The 18,206-nt window shown below is 54.6% G+C and overlaps 1 protein-coding gene across 1 annotated transcript in view; it reads right to left on the bottom strand.

Annotated features, from left to right (window-relative positions):
- FGR (FGR proto-oncogene, Src family tyrosine kinase) overlaps positions 1–18,206 on the bottom strand; it is a 21,332-nt gene that overhangs the window by 2,802 nt on the left and 324 nt on the right. The window contains exons 2-8 of the mRNA XM_045298917.1: positions 7,523–7,584; positions 6,674–6,903; positions 5,989–6,091; positions 5,167–5,265; positions 1,891–1,994; positions 1,543–1,692; positions 10–144 (exon numbers count right to left, since the gene is read on the bottom strand). Of these exons, the coding sequence (XP_045154852.1) occupies positions 10–144; positions 1,543–1,692; positions 1,891–1,994; positions 5,167–5,265; positions 5,989–6,091; positions 6,674–6,893 (811 nt within the window). The 5' untranslated portion in view covers positions 6,894–6,903; positions 7,523–7,584. The remainder of the gene's footprint in view (positions 1–9; positions 145–1,542; positions 1,693–1,890; positions 1,995–5,166; positions 5,266–5,988; positions 6,092–6,673; positions 6,904–7,522; positions 7,585–18,206) is intronic.

Raw genomic sequence — 18,206 nt, 5'->3', positions numbered from 1 at the left:
CCCCGAAGCAGCCGGTACCCAGCCGGCGGTCCAGCGCGATGGAGCCGCGGTTGATCTCCCAGGCGTCCTTGGCCAAGCCCAGCGTCTGCGGCTTCTGGGTGGTGCAGGCCACCATGAGCAGGTGGCACAGCCCGTCGTTCACCTCTGGGGAGGGGGGTGGGGGCGTACAGGATGAAGATCACAGGTGGGCCGGCAACTTTATCATCCCTCCCCCCTCCCCCCACTCCCCAGTCCCTGCGCAGGACCCACCCAAGATGAGTTTCACGGAACTGGGCCACAGATGAGCGCCCAAGCCAGGGCAGCAGGCGGTCTGCCAACATGCCCAAGGAGGGAGTGGCACCAGGGAGGAGATGGGGTCCCAGAGAAGATGGGGGACCTGCCCCCATCTTGGAGGCCTTGCTGAACAAAATGGGATTCTGATAGGTGGGAAGGAGGTCAGAGATTCCAGGAAAAGGTGTGAATGTAAGGTCCGCCCCCTTCCATGGAGACACACACACACACACACACACACACACACACACACACACGCTCCGTCACCCTGCCTGCAGACATTAGGCCTACTCTGCCTCCCTGACTCAGTGGCAGTTGGTTTGGGCATCCAGCTTTGGAACGGCCTGCTTCTCCTCACTCCACAGCCCCGATTCACCCTCACCTCTTGCTGGGACAGTAGCCACAGCCTCCCTCTGAAAGGACTCTCATCCTGCCAACGGCCAGAATTGTTCACCATCCTCGGTCACCACCTGACCAGGGGTGGGTACAGGTGCTTCCCATCCTGACCTCCGGCCTGGGTGGGGCGTGTGATGCTGGCAGGCTCTGGCACAGGCTGGCTGCCCCTCTTCTCTGCACTAGCACCACAGTAGCAGAGGCTTCACGACCTATGACCTGGGTGTCCTGAACAAATTTCGTAGTCTCTAGGTGACTCACAGGGGCAGCTTCATGCAATGAGCTTAGAACAGGGCCTGACACATAGAAAGTGCTCCGTGCGGGGTTTTATTCTGTTATTGTCATTTATAGTGTCTAGTGTTCTAACCAAGGTGCCCCAGTGGCCTAGCAGTCAGCAGCTCAAAACCACCAGCCGCTCTGCAGGAGAAAGATGAGGCTTTCTACTCCCATAAAGAGTTCTCATCTCGGAAACCCACAGGGGCAGTTCTCCCCTGCCCTATAGGGGTCGCCATGAGTTGGCACTGACACGATGGCAGTCAGTCTGGTTCTGATTTTTGGGTTACTGTTGGCTGTTCTGACCTGAGGACAGAGGCCATTTCTGAGATGTGCCTGCAGCTTCAATGTTCGGCAAAGTGAAGCTTCCACCCATCCCGGCCTGGAGCTCCCCGAGAGGAAGTTAGGAGTTGCCATCTGGCCTTAGGTGCCTGTTTTCTTGAATCCCACAGAGCAGGTGAGACGCTGGGGATTCTAGTCCTAGTAGCCCCTGCTGTTTTAAGAGAATCTTTCCTTCTCTGGGCCTCAGTTTCCCCATCTGGACCTCACACCAGCAGGCTAGCTCAGGGGTCTGAAGCGCCCACCAGCCCAAGGGCCGGCCCTCACCCATGTAGTGCTGCACCAGCATCTGCACCGAGTCGAACTGGGCCCGCGTGGTGATGTAGTAGCCACCAGTGTCCAGCTTTCGGATCTTGTAATGTTTCACGTGATCGCCTTTGGTCTGGTCCCAATCCCGGATGGACAAGGAGTAGGCGCCTGTGGGGAGGGCCCCCCTTAGGGCCTGTTTCCCTTCTCTCCCAGTCTGGGAGCTGGAAGGGGCTCCAAAGGCTCCAGAGGCAGGCCCACGGGTCCATTCGGCTAATGCAGTCCCAGTCTTGGCCCCACCCAGTGGATCTAGCCCCGCCCCATTACTCTGGGACTTCTTCTGCCCCCCACCGCCAACACCGGACCCACCTTTGGTGGTCTCGCTCTCCCGAATGAGAAAGGCCCCCCGCAGGTTGCCCTGAGACAGCAGCTGCCTCTCTGCATCCTTCCGCCCAATCTTTCCAAAGTACCACCTGTTGGGCAGAACCGGCCAGAATCAGAGCTGCCCATTCACCCGCCACCTGCTTCTCTGGGCAAAGTCACCTCACAAGCCAAGTCTTAATTTCCTTTTCTGTAAAATGGGGTTCATGTGCCTGCCTCCCATAGAGTTGGAAAATAAAAGCATACAAGGCCTAGTATAGGTTGGGGCCCAGAAGGTTTGTCTTCTCGATACGCTCTGGGCTGGTCTCGTGTTGGAATGACTAACACCTCCGTCACTGAGTGGCCATAACAGGATGCTATGGGCCCTTGGTCCATCTCACTTTGGCTGCTCTACGCGCCCATTTTAGAAAGGAGCAACTTGCGGCTCAGAGGGGAAGTGACAAGCCCACAGGGCAGGCTGAGCAGCTCTCTACCTAAAGCCCCCTGCCGCCCACTCTCACAGTTTTCCAGCCACCCGGCAATCACTCAGTCCCCTCCTCCACCCCATTCCCACGGTCCTCTTCTGCCTCCTGAGCAGCCCCCTCCCGGCCCTCCCCTCCCCCACCCTCTGACTGGGACCCTTCCTCCCTCCACACCCTCCATGTGGGGTGATGCCCTAAATCTCAACTTCATCCTCAAGCCTCAAGCACTCCTGCTTTGTCTGGGGAATGCTTTCTGGGGTTGTCCGGAGCTTCTACGCTGATGGCTCGAGTTCCCTGGGGGAGTCGAAGAAGTGACCGTAGGCACCGGAGACAACTCAAGATGCCATTTGGTCACGAAACTGTCACTGGTCGGTCCCCACATGAAGGGAAGTGACCGGCTTGGTAAACTCTGGGATGGTCCTTCCACAAGGGGAGGCATGGGAAGTGAGATGTCCGGGAGAGCAGGCAGGATGGGCTTGTTGTGTAGGCTGGTGGTCCATGATGCTTTTCAAAGCCTCCAGCCCTGTCCCTACCTTTTGAACAGCTCACTGAGCAATTAACATAACAATAGCAGCTCTTCTTGGGGGGGGGCTTTTCTCAAATATGTGTCTGTTTATTTAGGTGTTATTACTATCTGCCAGTAAGGAAATGGAAACTGCCCTGCTGCCCAGTCAGTTCCCACTCTGAAACCAGCGTAGAACGGCCGCCTATGGTTTCCTGGGCCCCGCATCTCTTACGGAGGAAGTTTTCACCACAATACTGCGCACCTCTCAGAGCTTTGGGACCCTGCTCCCAAGATGTGGACCCAAGCAGGAACTCCCAGAAACCACCCCTACCTCAGCATTGTCACCCCTCCTTTCCTCTCGGCCTCCCAGGCAAAGGCGTCCCATGTCACCCAGCTCTAGCTCTGCTCACTTCCCTCCGCTCCAGGACCCCCCCACCCACCCAGCAGCCCCCATCGACAGCCTCTCCATCCCACCAGTCTCAAGAGTGGCCCACATCCCTTTCTTTCCAAAGAAAACGGCTTTGAACCTGACCTTGCCACCCACAGCCAGCTTCATCTCACACCTTCCCTTCACACTTGGGTCTCTACTTCCTCACCTCCCACTCTCCCCCTTACCCTCACCCCCACTCCGCATGGAGGCAATATCTCACTAAGGTCACCCTCATTGCCAAATCCAGTGGCCAGCAGCCTCTGACACTCCCTCTCTCATTCCTCAGAACTTCCCCTCCAGCGTCTTGGCAGTTCTGACTCAGCCTCGCCTGATTTTACCTCCTCCTCCCCCCTGGCTTCTTCAAGGGCCGCTTTCTCCCAAGTTGGGCCTTCGGCCTAATCTCTTCTGCATTCTCCTGCACCCCCTGAGCAGCTGTAATGAGAACCTCTGATGAATTCGAACTCTCTCTTCAGGGCCACGTTAAACATGTGAAGGGGCTTAGTGCCCATCTGAAGGTGATGTCCCTTCCTTGCGGCTGGTTCAGGGGCATGACTTGGCATGGCTGGGCACCCTTTGTGCAAAGTATAGTCTAACCACTGGCAGCCTCCTCTATTTGAGTGTTCTTCCCCTGGAGCCTTAGGCCAACAAGGCCCCGGGCCCCAAAACTCAGGATTTGCCCTCAAACCTGGACCTGCTTTTGTGTCCTCCACCTTAGTAAATGATGGCACCATTGCCCACTGGTCACTCAAGAAGACTTGGAGTCACCCTCGATTTCCCCTTGTGCCCCCTAGCCCGATAGCAAAGCAGCGACTGCATCCTGGCCTGCTCGGCAATGTCCCCAGCCCCCTCCCCCCATCTATGTCTGCACACGCGAAGAGAAATCAAAAAGCTTTTCCGAGCCCCCGTTCTGCGTCTGTAAGATGGGTCAAGAAGAATGTCAATCGTGTGACGGCGAACTTTCAGTGACCCAATGTAGGTAAAGCACCTGTTGTGATACCTCTAATTTAGGAAAGGGCTCCCTGAAGGGCAATCCCCTGCCTCCGTAAGATAATTTATTCTAAGAGATGCTCACTCCTTTGTGGCGCACACACCACTGTTATTGCGGAGGGGCAGGGTATATTCTGTTTAGGAATGTTGAGGTCGCTATGAATCAGAAGCAACTGTATCGCACTGCCATCGAGTCGTTTTGACTCATGGCGAATCTATAGGACAGAGTAGAATGGCCCTGGGGGGTTCCTGAGAGTGTAACTCTTTACAGGGGTAGACAGCCTCCTTGACTTTTTCCTGCCCGGTAGTCAGTTTTTAGTGGGGTTAGCAAATAAGGAGCCTTGGTGGTGCAGTGGGTGACTTGTTTGGCTGCCAACCACAAGGCCAGTAGTTCAACTCCACCAGCCGTTCATCAGGAGCAAGATGAGGTTTCCTACTCCCATAAAGCTTTACAGCCTCAGAAACCCTGCGGAGCAGCTCCACCCTGTCCCATGGGGTCTTCTGAGTTGGAATCAACCGGGTGGCAGTGGGCTTTGCTTTTTGTTTTTCAGCAAATGCAGTCCGACTGGCTGGGTTCTGATACCAGCTCCACCTGCTTCCAGCCTAGATGAACTTGGGCAGGCCATTTCATGTCTCTGTGCCTCGGTTTCCCTTTTTGCAAGACATGTTGTGACTTGGTGAATACCTGGGGAAGTGTTTTAAACTGTGCCTAAAATATCATACAGGCCAGGCCTTCTCTGTTACTAGTAATCTCGTGGTTATCTTCTTTTGCTCTCTCACAATGATCTTTGAGGAAGGAGAGCGGGGCTCTGACAGGCAGCCTTGGAGCCCAGACTGCAGGGTTCTGTCCCAGGTCTGGCCTCCCTCCCATCCCCACTCACTCTTCAGACTGGATCGAGTCCACAGGAGCCACGTAATTGCTGGGAATGTAGCCAGTGTGTCCGGAGCTGAGGGACCGAGCCTCCCACCAGTCACCTTCACTGCAGGTCAGAAGGAGGGGGTCAGTGGGAAATCCCAGGCCCAAGCCCGGTGTGGGGCTGACAGCCACTCACCTTGCCAACCCTCACCATGGACCCAGGAGCTTTTCTCTACTTTGCCCACAGCTACTGAGCTGCCCAGGGAGGTGTCTGCCTGCAGAAGGGAGCTGCTTGGGGACATCTGGGCCTCCTGACTTCCTCCCGTCTCCTCCAGTGAGCTGGGAGTCAGAAATCGTAGCACAGAGCCAACAACGGTCACTTCCCCCCTAAAAAGCCTCCCCCGGCTTCACATTTCCTTCTCAGAAGATCCGGATACCTCAGCATAGCCTGACACAAGCCCTGAGACCCTGCTCCTCCCCACTTCTGGCCTCTACTGTTCTTTCTGCACCTCACACTTCTGGTTGCTGAGACGGGGCCACGGCAGTGCCGAGAAGCCAGGATTCAGCCTCATTCTGTCTCACTCCTGTTTTCTAACCTCCTCCTTCCAGGTCTCTCAGAAACCTGCCCTGACCATTCCCACCCTGGGGACCATGTTGGGCCTCTCTCTGCGCCCACACTCCCTCATGCTTTCCGCATTTGGTAACCGTCACCCGATTACCAAATATGACTGTGTGTGTGTGTGTGTCTGCTTCCCCGACTTTCCTGAGAACAGGGACCGGGTGGGCTTCCTCTACCGGTCTGGCTCGCAGCCCGGCGGCGTACCGAGCTGGTGGCCTGGTTACTTACAGGTTGTTCAGGATGTGGAACTTCTCGCCCTTCGTGAAGGTGAGGTCGTCCTCTGTCCGGGCCTCATAGTCATACAGGGCGATGAACAGGGTCACCCCAGTCCCTGTCAGAGTCAGGTTCGCTCAGCAGGATAGGGCACAGGGCAGAGAGCTCCCTCCAGTCCTTATCCTGAGTGAGGGGCTGGGCCTCACCCCTACCCCATGGCTGTGGTGCCCTTGAGAATCAAGTTGAGTAGACTGCTTGACTGGGGCTTCCCAGCTTGACCCCCCACCTTGGATTTAAGACACATGGAACCCAGCCTACGCCTCCCACCCTGAGGACCCCAGATTGCCCTCTTCTTCCCCTCCAGGAAGACTTCACCTAGGAGTTGGCCCCCAAGAGGATCCTCCTTATGACTCGTTTCTGTCACCTGAGCCCTCCTCTCTGACGGACAGGAGGCCCCTGAGAACTGAGCTTTCTCCCCCAGCTCAGACGGAGGTTCTTCAGGGCCAGGGCTGGCTGAACAGACCTGCTGACTGACTGTGTGTTCCTGAAAGCTGGGCGGCCTCTCCCACATCTTCCCGAAGCCTCCTAAGGACAAAAGTCCAGCCACCCCTCCCCGAGTTCCTCCCAGGGTTCAGGCAGCCTGCCCTCAATCCTATGCAGCCCCCTGCTGGCCGGCCCACCTCAGCCCACAGGGACTCACCTGACATGCCCCTGATGGTGCTGCCATCCAAGAAGGCTGGGCAGGTGGGCGTAGGCGGGAAGTTGTTCAGATTGGGGGTGTGGGCAAAAGAGGACACAGGCTGGGCCTGAGTGGGGTCAGGGCCATAGCGCTCCGCAGCCCCGTAGTCCCTGAAGGCTCCGTCCAGGCCAGTGTCCTCCTTGGCCTCCGGCTCCACTTTCTTGCAGAACACACAGCCCATCCCAGGCACTCTGTTACAGAATGGGGGCATGCCTCATTGCCGGGCACACCGCTCATACACACGCGTACATAGCAGGCTGCCCGCGTGTGCTGGGAGCTCGCTAGTGGGCTGTTTGTCGCTGTGCTGAGTCAGATGTTCTGTCTGCTGTGTGTCTGTGACTCCTGCAGGTATGTCTTTAAGTGTGTGCAAGTTTGCTTGTGGGCATGAGACTCTGTAGCCATGTGTGTGTGGCCGTGAGCGCCTGTGCAGGGGTCTGCGTGTACTTCTGTGGGCGTGTGGATGTACAGGCACCTCGGCGTGTGTGTGTGTGTGTGTGTGTGTGTGTGTTTGTATCACTGTGTGTGCAGATCTGCGGGAGTGGGTATTTGCATCTGTGTGTGTGTGTGTGTGTTCAAGAGCTATGTGCCTGCACTTGGAGATTCCCTGCAGAAGGGGATCAAGGCCATTTCCCATGTGGGTCCAGCCTCCGGCCTCTCAAGCTGCCTCATTCTGGCCCCCCCCCCCATCTGTTACCTAGCAACAGGCCTGTGTAGAAGGAGGGGGCTGTGAGGAACAGTGGGGACCAGGAAGGCCACCCCCACCCACTTTCCTGACCCTGAAAGTCCTCCGCTTTCAGTTTCTCCACTCACCCTCAGGCCCCTACTCGTGGGTCAGCGGGGCTGTGGCATGGTCTCCGGGGGGAGCCTGAGACCTGGGGGCGAGGCAGAAGGGGATGCAGTTGAAGGCCCTGCCAACGTTCCTGCAAGCCAGCTGCCCAGCCGCCGCCACCTCAGGAAGCCAGAGGGCCTGGGCTCAGCCCCAACACGACTCCCCACTTGATTTTCCTTCCCACCATCCCTGGCACACTCAGGCCTTCACCCTCCTGCAAGAGACGCCACCCACACCAACCCTCTCACACTGCCGGCCACCCGACACACCGGCCCAGTTGCTTGTGTACACACACACACACACACACAGGCCATACGCTTCATACACCATCACACACCAACACAAACTCACTCTTGCACCACCCCAGGCTCACACACACACAGACGCCTCTTGGGCATGCTCAGAAGCCCATGTTTTGTATTTACCCATCGCACTAATTGGATTTCTGGCCAAACATGCTCAGCATGGTCATTGTCTCCTAACCCAGCCCCTCCCTGGACGCTGCCGTGGCTCCCAGCCCAGGCTGAGTAAGCCCCCCTCCCACCCCACCGCACCCCCAGCCCCAGCCCTGGCAGGCAGCCTCGGTATCATGCTAGGTGACAGGTAGAGGTGCGCACCTACCCTCCAGAAAGTGCACCGCTTCTGTCCCCACATCAGAGGAAGGCCCAGGCCAGGAGCTGGGGCCATCGGGGTCCCCAGGGGGGACCTCCAAATAAGCCAAGCCGTTCCTAATGGCTGCTTCCTTCGCGCGACAGTGCATACAGGTCATTGAGCAAGGCTCCCCACCCTCTGTCAGAAACCGCCATTGCAACACCCACAGAGGAACCGGCGGCGGGAGAGAGGGCTTGTTTCCTAAGATATGAGGGAAACGGACAGTTGTGGGGCGGGGTTGACCTAGTGAACCTTGATTTCCCCGGAGAGCTCCGGGGCCCTGGAGACCAGGCGTCTTTGTGGAATCTTCCTCTTTTCTGTCCCCCCTTACCCAGAATCACTTACCTCTAGAGCCCAGGAAACCTTCCTTGGTGCACCAGGTCAAAGTGTCTGGCCAGTGGATCTGTCCCACCCGAGCCCGGCCTCCACCCTAGGCTGCCAACCCCTCTCCCCCTTCAGTGAAACTCTTCTTCAGGGTATGTCCCCAGGGGCTGGGGGGATAGGCGGTGACCTCCCCCATGTGGTAAACTGTGAGGTGAGCTGTGGGAAGAGGCTTGACCGAAAATAGCCTTTGCTCACCAGGCCAAGGCTGAGGTCTCCCCCCACCCCCCAAGTTCTTCCACCTAGGGGTTAAGAGCGGAAGTCGCAGTCTGCCATGCCCCAGGCTACTGGTGGTGAGAGCACGGAGGTGGGGCAGGGGGCTCTTGGAGCCCCTGCTGAAGGGAACTCAGAGACTGAGGAGAGGAGAGATGGAGCTGAGACGATCAAGGCGAGTGTGATCAAGGCGGTCTCCAAATGGTGCAGCCTCCCTCCTGACAGGTCTCACACACCCTTCCAGCACACTCCGGAGACACAGCCCCTCCCATGCAGAGACGTGAGTTCCTCGGTGCAGATTCACAGACACCTGCATCTTCTGGGTGTCTGGTGCCATCCATCGACCCGATGCCCAACAGAAGGACACACTGCCCGGTCCGGCACCGTCCTCACCACTGTTCTCATGTTTGAGCCCACAGCTGCAGCCATGGGTCCAGTCATCTCATTGAGGGTCTTCCTCTTTTCCCTGCTTCTTTACCAAAAGTGACGCCCTTCTCCGGGGACTGATCTCTCCTGGTACCCGCCCCTACACACACACACAACACACACGCACACGCACACACATTCATGCATTCATGCATCCATCTGCACACAGATACGTGCACAGGCAAACAGCCTCTCTGTAAGCATAGCAGATACAGAAGCCATAGCACCAACGTTGTGCCAGGCGTCTATGTGACATCCAATGTGCGTTTTATTTGCACACCAACCCTTTGAGGTTAGTATGCAGGAAGGGGACACAGGGAGTGTCCAAACCTGCCCAAGGTCCCCCAGAGGGTCTGAGTCTGAGCTGTCAACCCCTTCTCTCCACTGCCTGTCACGGACACCCAGAGTCACTGGCATTCTTGTGACTCCTAGATACAGAGATCCCCTCCATAGAACATAGATGTGTACAGCCCCTGTACACACAGATACCATGTTGCCACTTCCATCGCTTTTCACGTCAGTGATGTCACTAGAGCCGGTGTCACCCCGCGCCAGTAACTCCGGGTGTCAGCCCTCCCCCTCCCCTTCCCCTCCCCCTCCACGGAGTCCAGCAGCAACAAGAGCAACAGCGGTTGCTGCGCATACAGACGAGGCCCATGATCTGAAGGATCCTTGCAAGTGTGTAAGAATGACAGCTCTGACCAGCGCATATTCAAACTCACTCATTCAGTAAATGCCAGCTCACGGCAACCCTATAGGACAGGGTAGAACTGCCTCTGTGAGTTTCTGAGACTGTGAACTCTTTATGAGGGTAGAAAGCCCTGTCTTTCTCCCTCCCAGGGGCTGGTGGTTTTGAACTGCTGACCTTGGGGATCACTGCCCACTGCATAACCACTACATCACTAGAGCTCCTAGCGCATACTAGAAGGCTTAAAAAGTAAATTAGCAGAGAGTTTGAGTCCTGTAAGTATATTGATATATAGGAACTGGGGCTTATGAGAAATGGTTTTGCATTTATAATTAATGACAGGGATCTTTTTTATAAAAAGTAATTCATTTCTGCTGAAATAACCACACAAAAATTCCATAGTCAGTCATTTTGGTTCACCCTCTTTGACAGTGACACCCAGGGTGCTCCTCACCACCACCCTGCCCCTTAGGAATGTCATTGACTCAAGTACTCATTGCCATATGCTTCTCTGTCAGTCCAAGGGGAACCCTGAATTCTAAGTGCCTGGAACTGGGGGGAAGTCAGAGTTTCACCAACCCTGAGAAGAAAGCACAGAGCTCTGAGGGCTGAGGAAGTGCGAGAGGCAGGCAGCAGGCAGCTGGGGCGGCTTTCAGGGTGGCCCATTGCCAGCCAGGCTGGTTGGCCCAGGAGCACTGACTGGCTGGCTCTCAGTAGACCAGCCATGCTGAAGGGGTCTGGGTTGGGGATGTGGGGGGAGGGTGTGAATGTCCGGCGTCTACACGGCCTGGAGCAATTACTCTCCAGGCCCCACCGCTCCTGCAGCTTTGTAAAGAGAGAGGCACGGAAAGATCCACAAAAACAAAGCAAAAGGGATTGAGAGGGCTAACCAAAGCACAGAGAGGCAGAAAGAGAGGCAAAGAGAACGGCAAATAAAATAAGGCGCTGGTAAACCAGCTCACAGAAAGAGAGAATGAAACATACAGCCTGACATGTATTACTGTATTTGCTGGTTTCTGTGGTGTCAGTATTCCCACCATGGTTGATTTCAAGCTACGGAAGTGACGTCATCGAACACTGGGTTGGTTGGGAAGAAAGGCACAGAATCAGCTCCCTGGAGCCAGTGCTAGCTGCTGCTAGCACATCGTTGCCAGAAAGAAACCGAGGCAGAGAGAGATGGAGATGAGAGGTACAGAGAAAAGAGCAAAGTCAGACAGAGACAGGGAGCGAGAGACAAATCAGAGAGAGAAGGAAAGAGACAGACAGACAGAGAGAGGAGGTTGGTTGAAAGTCCTTTCTCCTCCAGCATCTGCATGAAAACAGCCCCAGGATTTACTTCCTCTTCTTGTGGTTTTGACCCCAAACACTTACCATCAATTCTGGGTGCCAGTAACTATCAGTAAAAACATGCTAATTTACTAAGTACCTACTCAGGGCCCAGCGGACACAACCCGCTAGGATAGGGCTGCATTGCCCCTTTCAGTTTCTAAGGCTGTTAAATCTTGAAGGGAGCACAAAGCCTCATCTTCCTCCTGCGGGTGGATTCAAACTGCTGATCTTGAGGTTAGCTGCCCAAAGTATAGCCCACCGTACCACTGGGGCTCCTGATGCCTGGCAGGGTGCCAAGCAAATCCCATGCATGCCTTCATTTAGCAGTCCTGTGAGGTACCTTTAGTTATGGCTCCTATTTTAAAGATGGGGAAAGGGAGGCTCTGAGCTACTGAACTTGGCCAAGATGACACAGCCAGTAAGGTGCTGCAATCAGTTTGCACTATTGGGAGTTAAGCTCTGTTCCATTTTGGGTTCTGAGTCCGAGCAACAACATCTGTCCTTTAAGGAACACCTCCTGTGTGCTCACTACCAGCCAGGCCACCTCTGACTCGTAGCGACTGGCCTGCAGGTTTCCAGGACGGTCACTGCTGACGGGACTAGCAGACCCAGCCTTTGTCCTGCGGAGCTGCTGGTGGTTCCAAACTTTGGACCACGCAGATCGCAGCACAACGTGTAACCACGATGCTAGCGATCCCGTGTGCGACACGCTCTCTAAAACCACACCACCCTCACTGCGATGTGCCTTCTGACTCACAGCGACCCTACAGGGCAGCGCAGAACGGGCCCTGTGGGTTTCCGAGACTGTCACGTTTTACGGGAGGAGAAAGCTCATGCTTCTGTGGAGCCCCTGGTGATTTCAACCTATGGGTTGCAGCTCAATAAGCAGCTCTCTACACCACTCACAGTGGCCTCGCTACTCATTCTACACGCCTGAATTCCTGAAGTCCCATCGAGCTGAGAAGCAGCAAAGCCCACGTGGAAGAAGCACACCAGCCTGTGTGATCATGTGGTGTCGATGGGATCAGGTATCAGGCATCAAAGACCCAGAACGAAAAATCATATTGATGTGAATAAGGGGGAGTGCGGAGTGGAGACCCAAAGCCCATCTGTAGACAATTGGACAGCTCCTTACAGAAGGGTCACAAGGAAGAGACGAGCCAGTCAGGGTGCAGTACGGCACCAATGAAACATGCAACTTTCCTCTAGTTCTTTAATGCTTCTCCCCACCCCCCCACCCCACTATCATGACCCCAATTCTACCCTACAAATCCGGCTAGACAGAGGATGTGCACTGGTACAGATAAGAGCTGGAAACACAGGGAATCCAGGACAGATAAACCCCTCAGGACCAATAATAAGAATAGAGATACCAGGAGGGGAATGGGAATGTAGGGGGAGGAAGCGGGAACTGATCACAATGTTCTACCTATAACCCCCTCCCAGGGAGGATGGACAACAGAAAAGTGGGTAAAGGGAGACATCAGTCAGTGTAAGACATGAAAAAAAAAAAGATAAATTATCAAGGGTTCATGAGGGAGGGCAGGTGTGGGGAGCGGAATGAGGGCAGGTGTGGAGAGGGATATCAAGGGCTCAAGTACAAAGAAAATGTTTTGAAAATGATGATGGCAACATATATACAAATATGCTTGACACATATGACAAATATGCTTGATGGCTGGATTGTGATAAGAGCTGTACGAACCCCCAATAAAATGATTTAAAAACACACAAAACTTCCCGAAGTCTTCGTTACAGCCCAGGGAGTGGGTGACCTGCCTGGGTCCCACAGGTAGTGTCTGATTTCCATAGCCCAGAATCTGACTTCAGGCCTCTCTTTCCTCAGACCTTAACCTGGTTGCCAGCTAGCACCAGGGAGGAAACAGCTCAGAGGAGCCACAAGAGGTCAGGATCCTGCAGGAACTTAGGTTTGGTTTATGAATACGGCTCTTCAGCATCGGCTGACAGGAGTCAGCTCCCAGAATCCTATGAAAGTCAAAAGCAGGTGGTGTGCTGAGCAGAGGCTCAGCCCTGAACCTGGGTCCTCCTCCTTTGATATGCCCCTCTCAACCCCCACCCCTCCTCCCCACGTGAGTCTGCCCCAGCTTTGTGACTTTAGAGGAATCTCTTGCTTCTTTTGTATGAGTGACTTGCCCGAGGTCACACTGCCTGATTAGGGACACAAAACTAGGATTTAGGTGACTGCGTTCTCTAAAGCCTGAGCGAGAGGTCATACTGTCCCTGTCAGGTGAATGTCACACTTCCTACCCAGCCCCTGGACTACGGAGCACACCAACTCTGCCATATGGCAGCTGGCCACCCAAGGGTGGGGCCTACTTCTACTCCTGGACATAGGAGTCTGGCCCACCCATCCTTCCTTCCCTTTTAATTACTAATATATGATAACTTTATTTTTTATTATATATGGGGACAAGGAGAGATGATAATATAAATGGATGCTAACATTCTCAAGAAGCATCATCAAAAGTAGATCTCAAACCATCTTAACATGAATACATGTGTTTCGAGATCTAGAAGTGTTTACGTTTAACAATACTTTTCTATTTGAGAATATGCAAATCACAATTGATAGTGCCTAAGTGATGCTATTTTAATAATCTGCACTTTTTTTTGCCTCATTCCTTGATAGGTTTGCTGCTTTTTAACTCATTTACTTAGTCATGATACACTCAGAGCTGAATTCAAAACATATTGCATACGTGCAGAGACCAAGATCGCTCCTCTTTAAAGGATTTTAGTCTGAAAAGATACACTCTCTGCCATCATCAAGTCTATTCTGACTCACAGCCACACTATAGGACAGGGTAGTAAGGCCTCTGGGTTTGCAAGACTGTAAGTCTTTACAGGAGTAGAAAGCCCCATCTTTCTCCCATGGAGCAGCTGGTAGTTTCAAACTGTTTACCTTGTGGTGAGCAGCCCACAGTGTAACTCATTCTTCTACCAGGGCACCTTATACAAAAGAAACAAGATAGAGGAAATTGAGAAGTGCCTTGTTATGAACTGAAGTGTGTGTGTGTGTGTGTGTGTGTGTGTGTGTCCCCAGCCTGTATCTTATGGTGAGAATCCCACTTGGGAATTGGTTTTCTTTATTATGCTAACGTGGCAGTAGTGTCATTGTTGTGGTTAAGTGCCCTCCAGTAGGCTCGGACGCTTAGGAGCCAGTGTACAACAGAACAAAATAACGTCCTGTCCTGCATCGTCCTCACAATTGTTCTGATGCTGGAGCCCATTGTTGGAGCCACTGTGTCAGTCCTTCTTGCAGAGGGCTTCCTCTTTTTCTCTGCCCTCTGCTTCGCCAAGCATGACGTCCTTTTCCAGGGACTGTTCGTCCTTTTCCAGGGACTGTTCTCGCCTGATAGCACGTCTAAAGTGGCTGAGACAGTCTCACCAGCCTCACTGTAAGGAGTATTCAGCATCGACTCGCTAGCAGGCCATCAAACCAAAACCACTGCCCTCACGTGGCTTCTGACTCACAGCAGCCCTGCCGAGGCCTTCTGAGACTGTCAGTCTTTCAGGGAGCAGATGGCCCCATCCTTCTCCCTGCTGGGCTTCACTGCCTGGTGGGTCTCAAGTGCCAACCTTGCTGTTAGCAGTCCCATCTTCTCCCGCAGCACCCTCAGAGCAGGTCTTAAATGCATTTCTTCTGAGATATACATTGAGCAGAGTAGACCGGAGAAGAGAGCAGAGTTGGGGAATGATAGACGCCACACCCTAGGAAGATCACCAAGGAATGGAAGCTGAAGACACGAAGCCCTTCCCTCAGAGCCAACAGAGAGCCTCCGCTCAAGCTGGCAAGAGAGTTCAGGTGTCTAGCCTCCCCGCATAGAAAAAAAATGTTGAAAAGCAAGGATGTGGCTTTGAGGACTACGGTCCAGCTGACCCAAGCCATGGGATTCCAAGTGCCTCACAGGCATGTGAAAATTGTACACTGACTAAGAAGAATGAGGGCAAATTGATGCATTGGCATTGTGGTGCTGGAGAAGAATATGGAAAGTACCACGGACGGCCAAAAGAGCAAACAGGTCTATCGTGGAAGAAGTACAGTCAGAATGCTCCTTAGAGGCAAAGATGGCAAGACTTCGTCTCAAGTACTTTGGGCATGTTCTCAGGAGAGACCAGTCTCTGGAGAAGGACATCGTGCCTGGGAAAGCACAGCTATGGGAAAAATGAAGACCCTCGGCAAGACGGACTGACAGAGGCTGCAGCAGTGGGCCCCAACGTCAGAACAGTTGTGATGACAGAGTGGGGCAGGCGGTGGGACAAGGGTGGCTATGAATCAGAACTGCTTGAATGGCATCTTACTAAGCGGAGAGAAAATACATTTCTGTTTATGAAACAACCCCCATTTGCGGGATTTCTGTGATAGCAGCACTAGATAACTCTGACATGCCTTATCTCCCTCTCACTCATCCTTCCAAACGCCCTCTCAGGATGTTGGTGTATCAATGAGATCTGGAGAGAGGCTTGGACTGGCATTCTCCCCAGCCTGCCAGCTAGCAGAAGACCTTGAGGTGAGGGCCCTTTGTTGGTTCCACAATGATACAAATCTCTACCTCCCAGGATGGCATCCAGCATCCATTGCAGTGGCTTCTCTGAAAGCTTCCTCTCGGAAAGCTTCCGAAACACAATAGGTGCTCAATGAACGGTTCAAGCCCTCTCCTCTCCCTGGAGGGAAAGGCAGCTAGAAGCTGGAGGCCAAGGGGCAGGGCTGCACCAGCAGAGGGAAAGAGAAGTTCCCAGGGTGAGGTAGGGAGGGCGGAGATGGCCCCAGGCCGAGGGGATTTCACACAAGGGAACTGGGACTGGCTTGGGGCAGCCCAGAAAACCACCAGCTGCAAGAGTTCCGACTTCTCCCCTTGACCCTGGACTGGCCAGGAGGCAGGGGAGGACTGGGGAGGAGAACAAATCAAAGACTTGACAGCCACCCCACCCCTCACCAAGACCTGACAACCCCAATCGAATATCCTCCCTGCTGTGCCCTCCCTCAGACCTCTCATGGAACCCCAGTGTGCTTAATGAGCCCCCATTCCTCTCCCTGAACATCATCCTCTCTAGAGGCCTCAATCCCAGAATGCCCGGTGCCTGGGCAGACAGGGTCCAGTCTGACTCCACCACCTGGGTGGGTGGAGCCAGATGCATGCTGCAAGGGGTGGGGAGTGATAGGTCAGCCTATCTGTCTTGCCAAACTTTGTCCTACAAACACACACACACACACACACACACACACACACACACACACACAGCCTTCCAAGATCTGGCCACTTCCTTTGCAAAATAGGCCCCAGGGGACCAGACAGGCAGACCGTCCAAGCAGCCACACACATGTTTACTGTGTGCAATCATCCAAACACTCTCACTCGCAGCTTTACCCCACTGCACAAAAAGAGTGGGCCATAAAGTCCTCTATCTCCCACCCCACTCACACCCTAACCCCCACCCCACCCCCACCCAACCTCTCTCCAGAGGGTCAAGTGGGACTTAGAAGGTAAAAGATGGGGACCCAGATCTGGGCACTGGCTACTTTCTTGATCATATCAGGGACAAGAGGCCCTGGACTCAGGCTGGGTCCCTACAGAAGGTCCCGCCAGCCCTTGTCCCTCAAGCCTCTATTTCCTAATCGGTAAAATGTGAACAGAGTCCTGCTCTGCCCACCCACCCCCACAGTGAGGAATGCCATCCTCCCAGGGTGGGCCGTCAACAGGCACACAGACGTTCATTTCTGTATTACTGGACATCAGCTAGGTGCGGGCCCCTGGGGGCCCCGTCGGTGGACCCAAGCGTTCTGATTCCTCTCCCTGCTTTTGAGAAGGCAAAGGAATAGTTCGCTGACCAGTGAGTGGGAACCTGAACTCACCACAAGCTGCGACCTGCACCTGACCGGCTCCCGTCTCGACTGGACTGGGAGGGGGATGGGTAGGGCACAGGGCACAGTTCATGTCCCAATGTTTTCAAATGAGGAAACGGAGGACCAGAGAAGCCCACAACTTTCATAAAATCACACGGTTCATTGCCCGGCCTTTCTAAGAGGCGGGTCTCCCCGGTACTGAGCAGCAGAATCCCTGCCCCCCACTCAGTTGGGAAGTCAGCTCCTGACTGAGGGCCCTGGGGCCGGGAAGGGCACCAAAAGGGCTGCACCAGCCAGTAGCCCAGCGCTTGCCAAGGGCCGGGCTCGGCTACTCCGCCTGAGCGTTGCCTTGGAGACAGCCCCTCCAGGCAAACGTGGTCAAAGGCAGGATTTCCGTCGGGGCGCCTAGCAATTCTTGGATCCCGAAAGGGACGAGGCCCTAGACTGCCTCCACGAACGGGTGGGGTGCGGTGGGACCGGGGCGGGAGAGGGTAGGTGGGAGGCACCCAGGGAGGCCCATCCCTGCCGAGGGCGTGACTTCCCCAGGAAGCCGGGACTTGAGCCTCCAGCACCCTAAGGAGTCCCCTGGCAGTGCGGAGCCCGCCCACCAGTGCCGGGCTGGGGGCGTCTGGGGAGCTGCCTAGCCTCCCCCATCCTGCCGGGGGGCGGGGCTTTATCCGGCCCAGGTGTCTGAGGATTCGATTCGGAACAGAGGGGTCTCCGGGACCCCGGCGGTGATTCTCCTGCCCTGCTTCTGCAAACTCCCTACCTGGCCCTCCCAGACCCCCACCTAGATCACCTCTGCAGGTTTCTCAGACTGGCCCCCCAGGCCCCCGCCAAGGCCGTCGCAGTTTCTCCCCTAGATCCCTTTGGGGGTCCCCTCAGTCTTTCTCCCCGACTCTCAGCCCCGCTACTAAATTCTTCTTCTTTTTTAAAATAAATCATTTTATCGGGACTCTTGCAACTAATAACAATCCACATATCCATTGTATCGAGCGCATTTGTACATGTGCTGCTATCATACTTTCCAAAATTCTTTCTACTCATCTACTCGAGCCTTTGGTATCAGCTTCTCTTTCCCCCACTCCCTTCCCCTTACTCAATTCTAACC

Source organism: Echinops telfairi, unplaced genomic scaffold (assembly GCF_000313985.2).
Source record: "Echinops telfairi isolate 266 unplaced genomic scaffold, ASM31398v2 ScPeMD7_7457;HRSCAF=8495, whole genome shotgun sequence".
Taxonomy (NCBI): Eukaryota; Metazoa; Chordata; class Mammalia; order Afrosoricida; family Tenrecidae; genus Echinops; species Echinops telfairi.
Note: the sequence above shows the minus strand (reverse complement) of the source record. Positions and strands in the feature narration are given on the sequence as shown.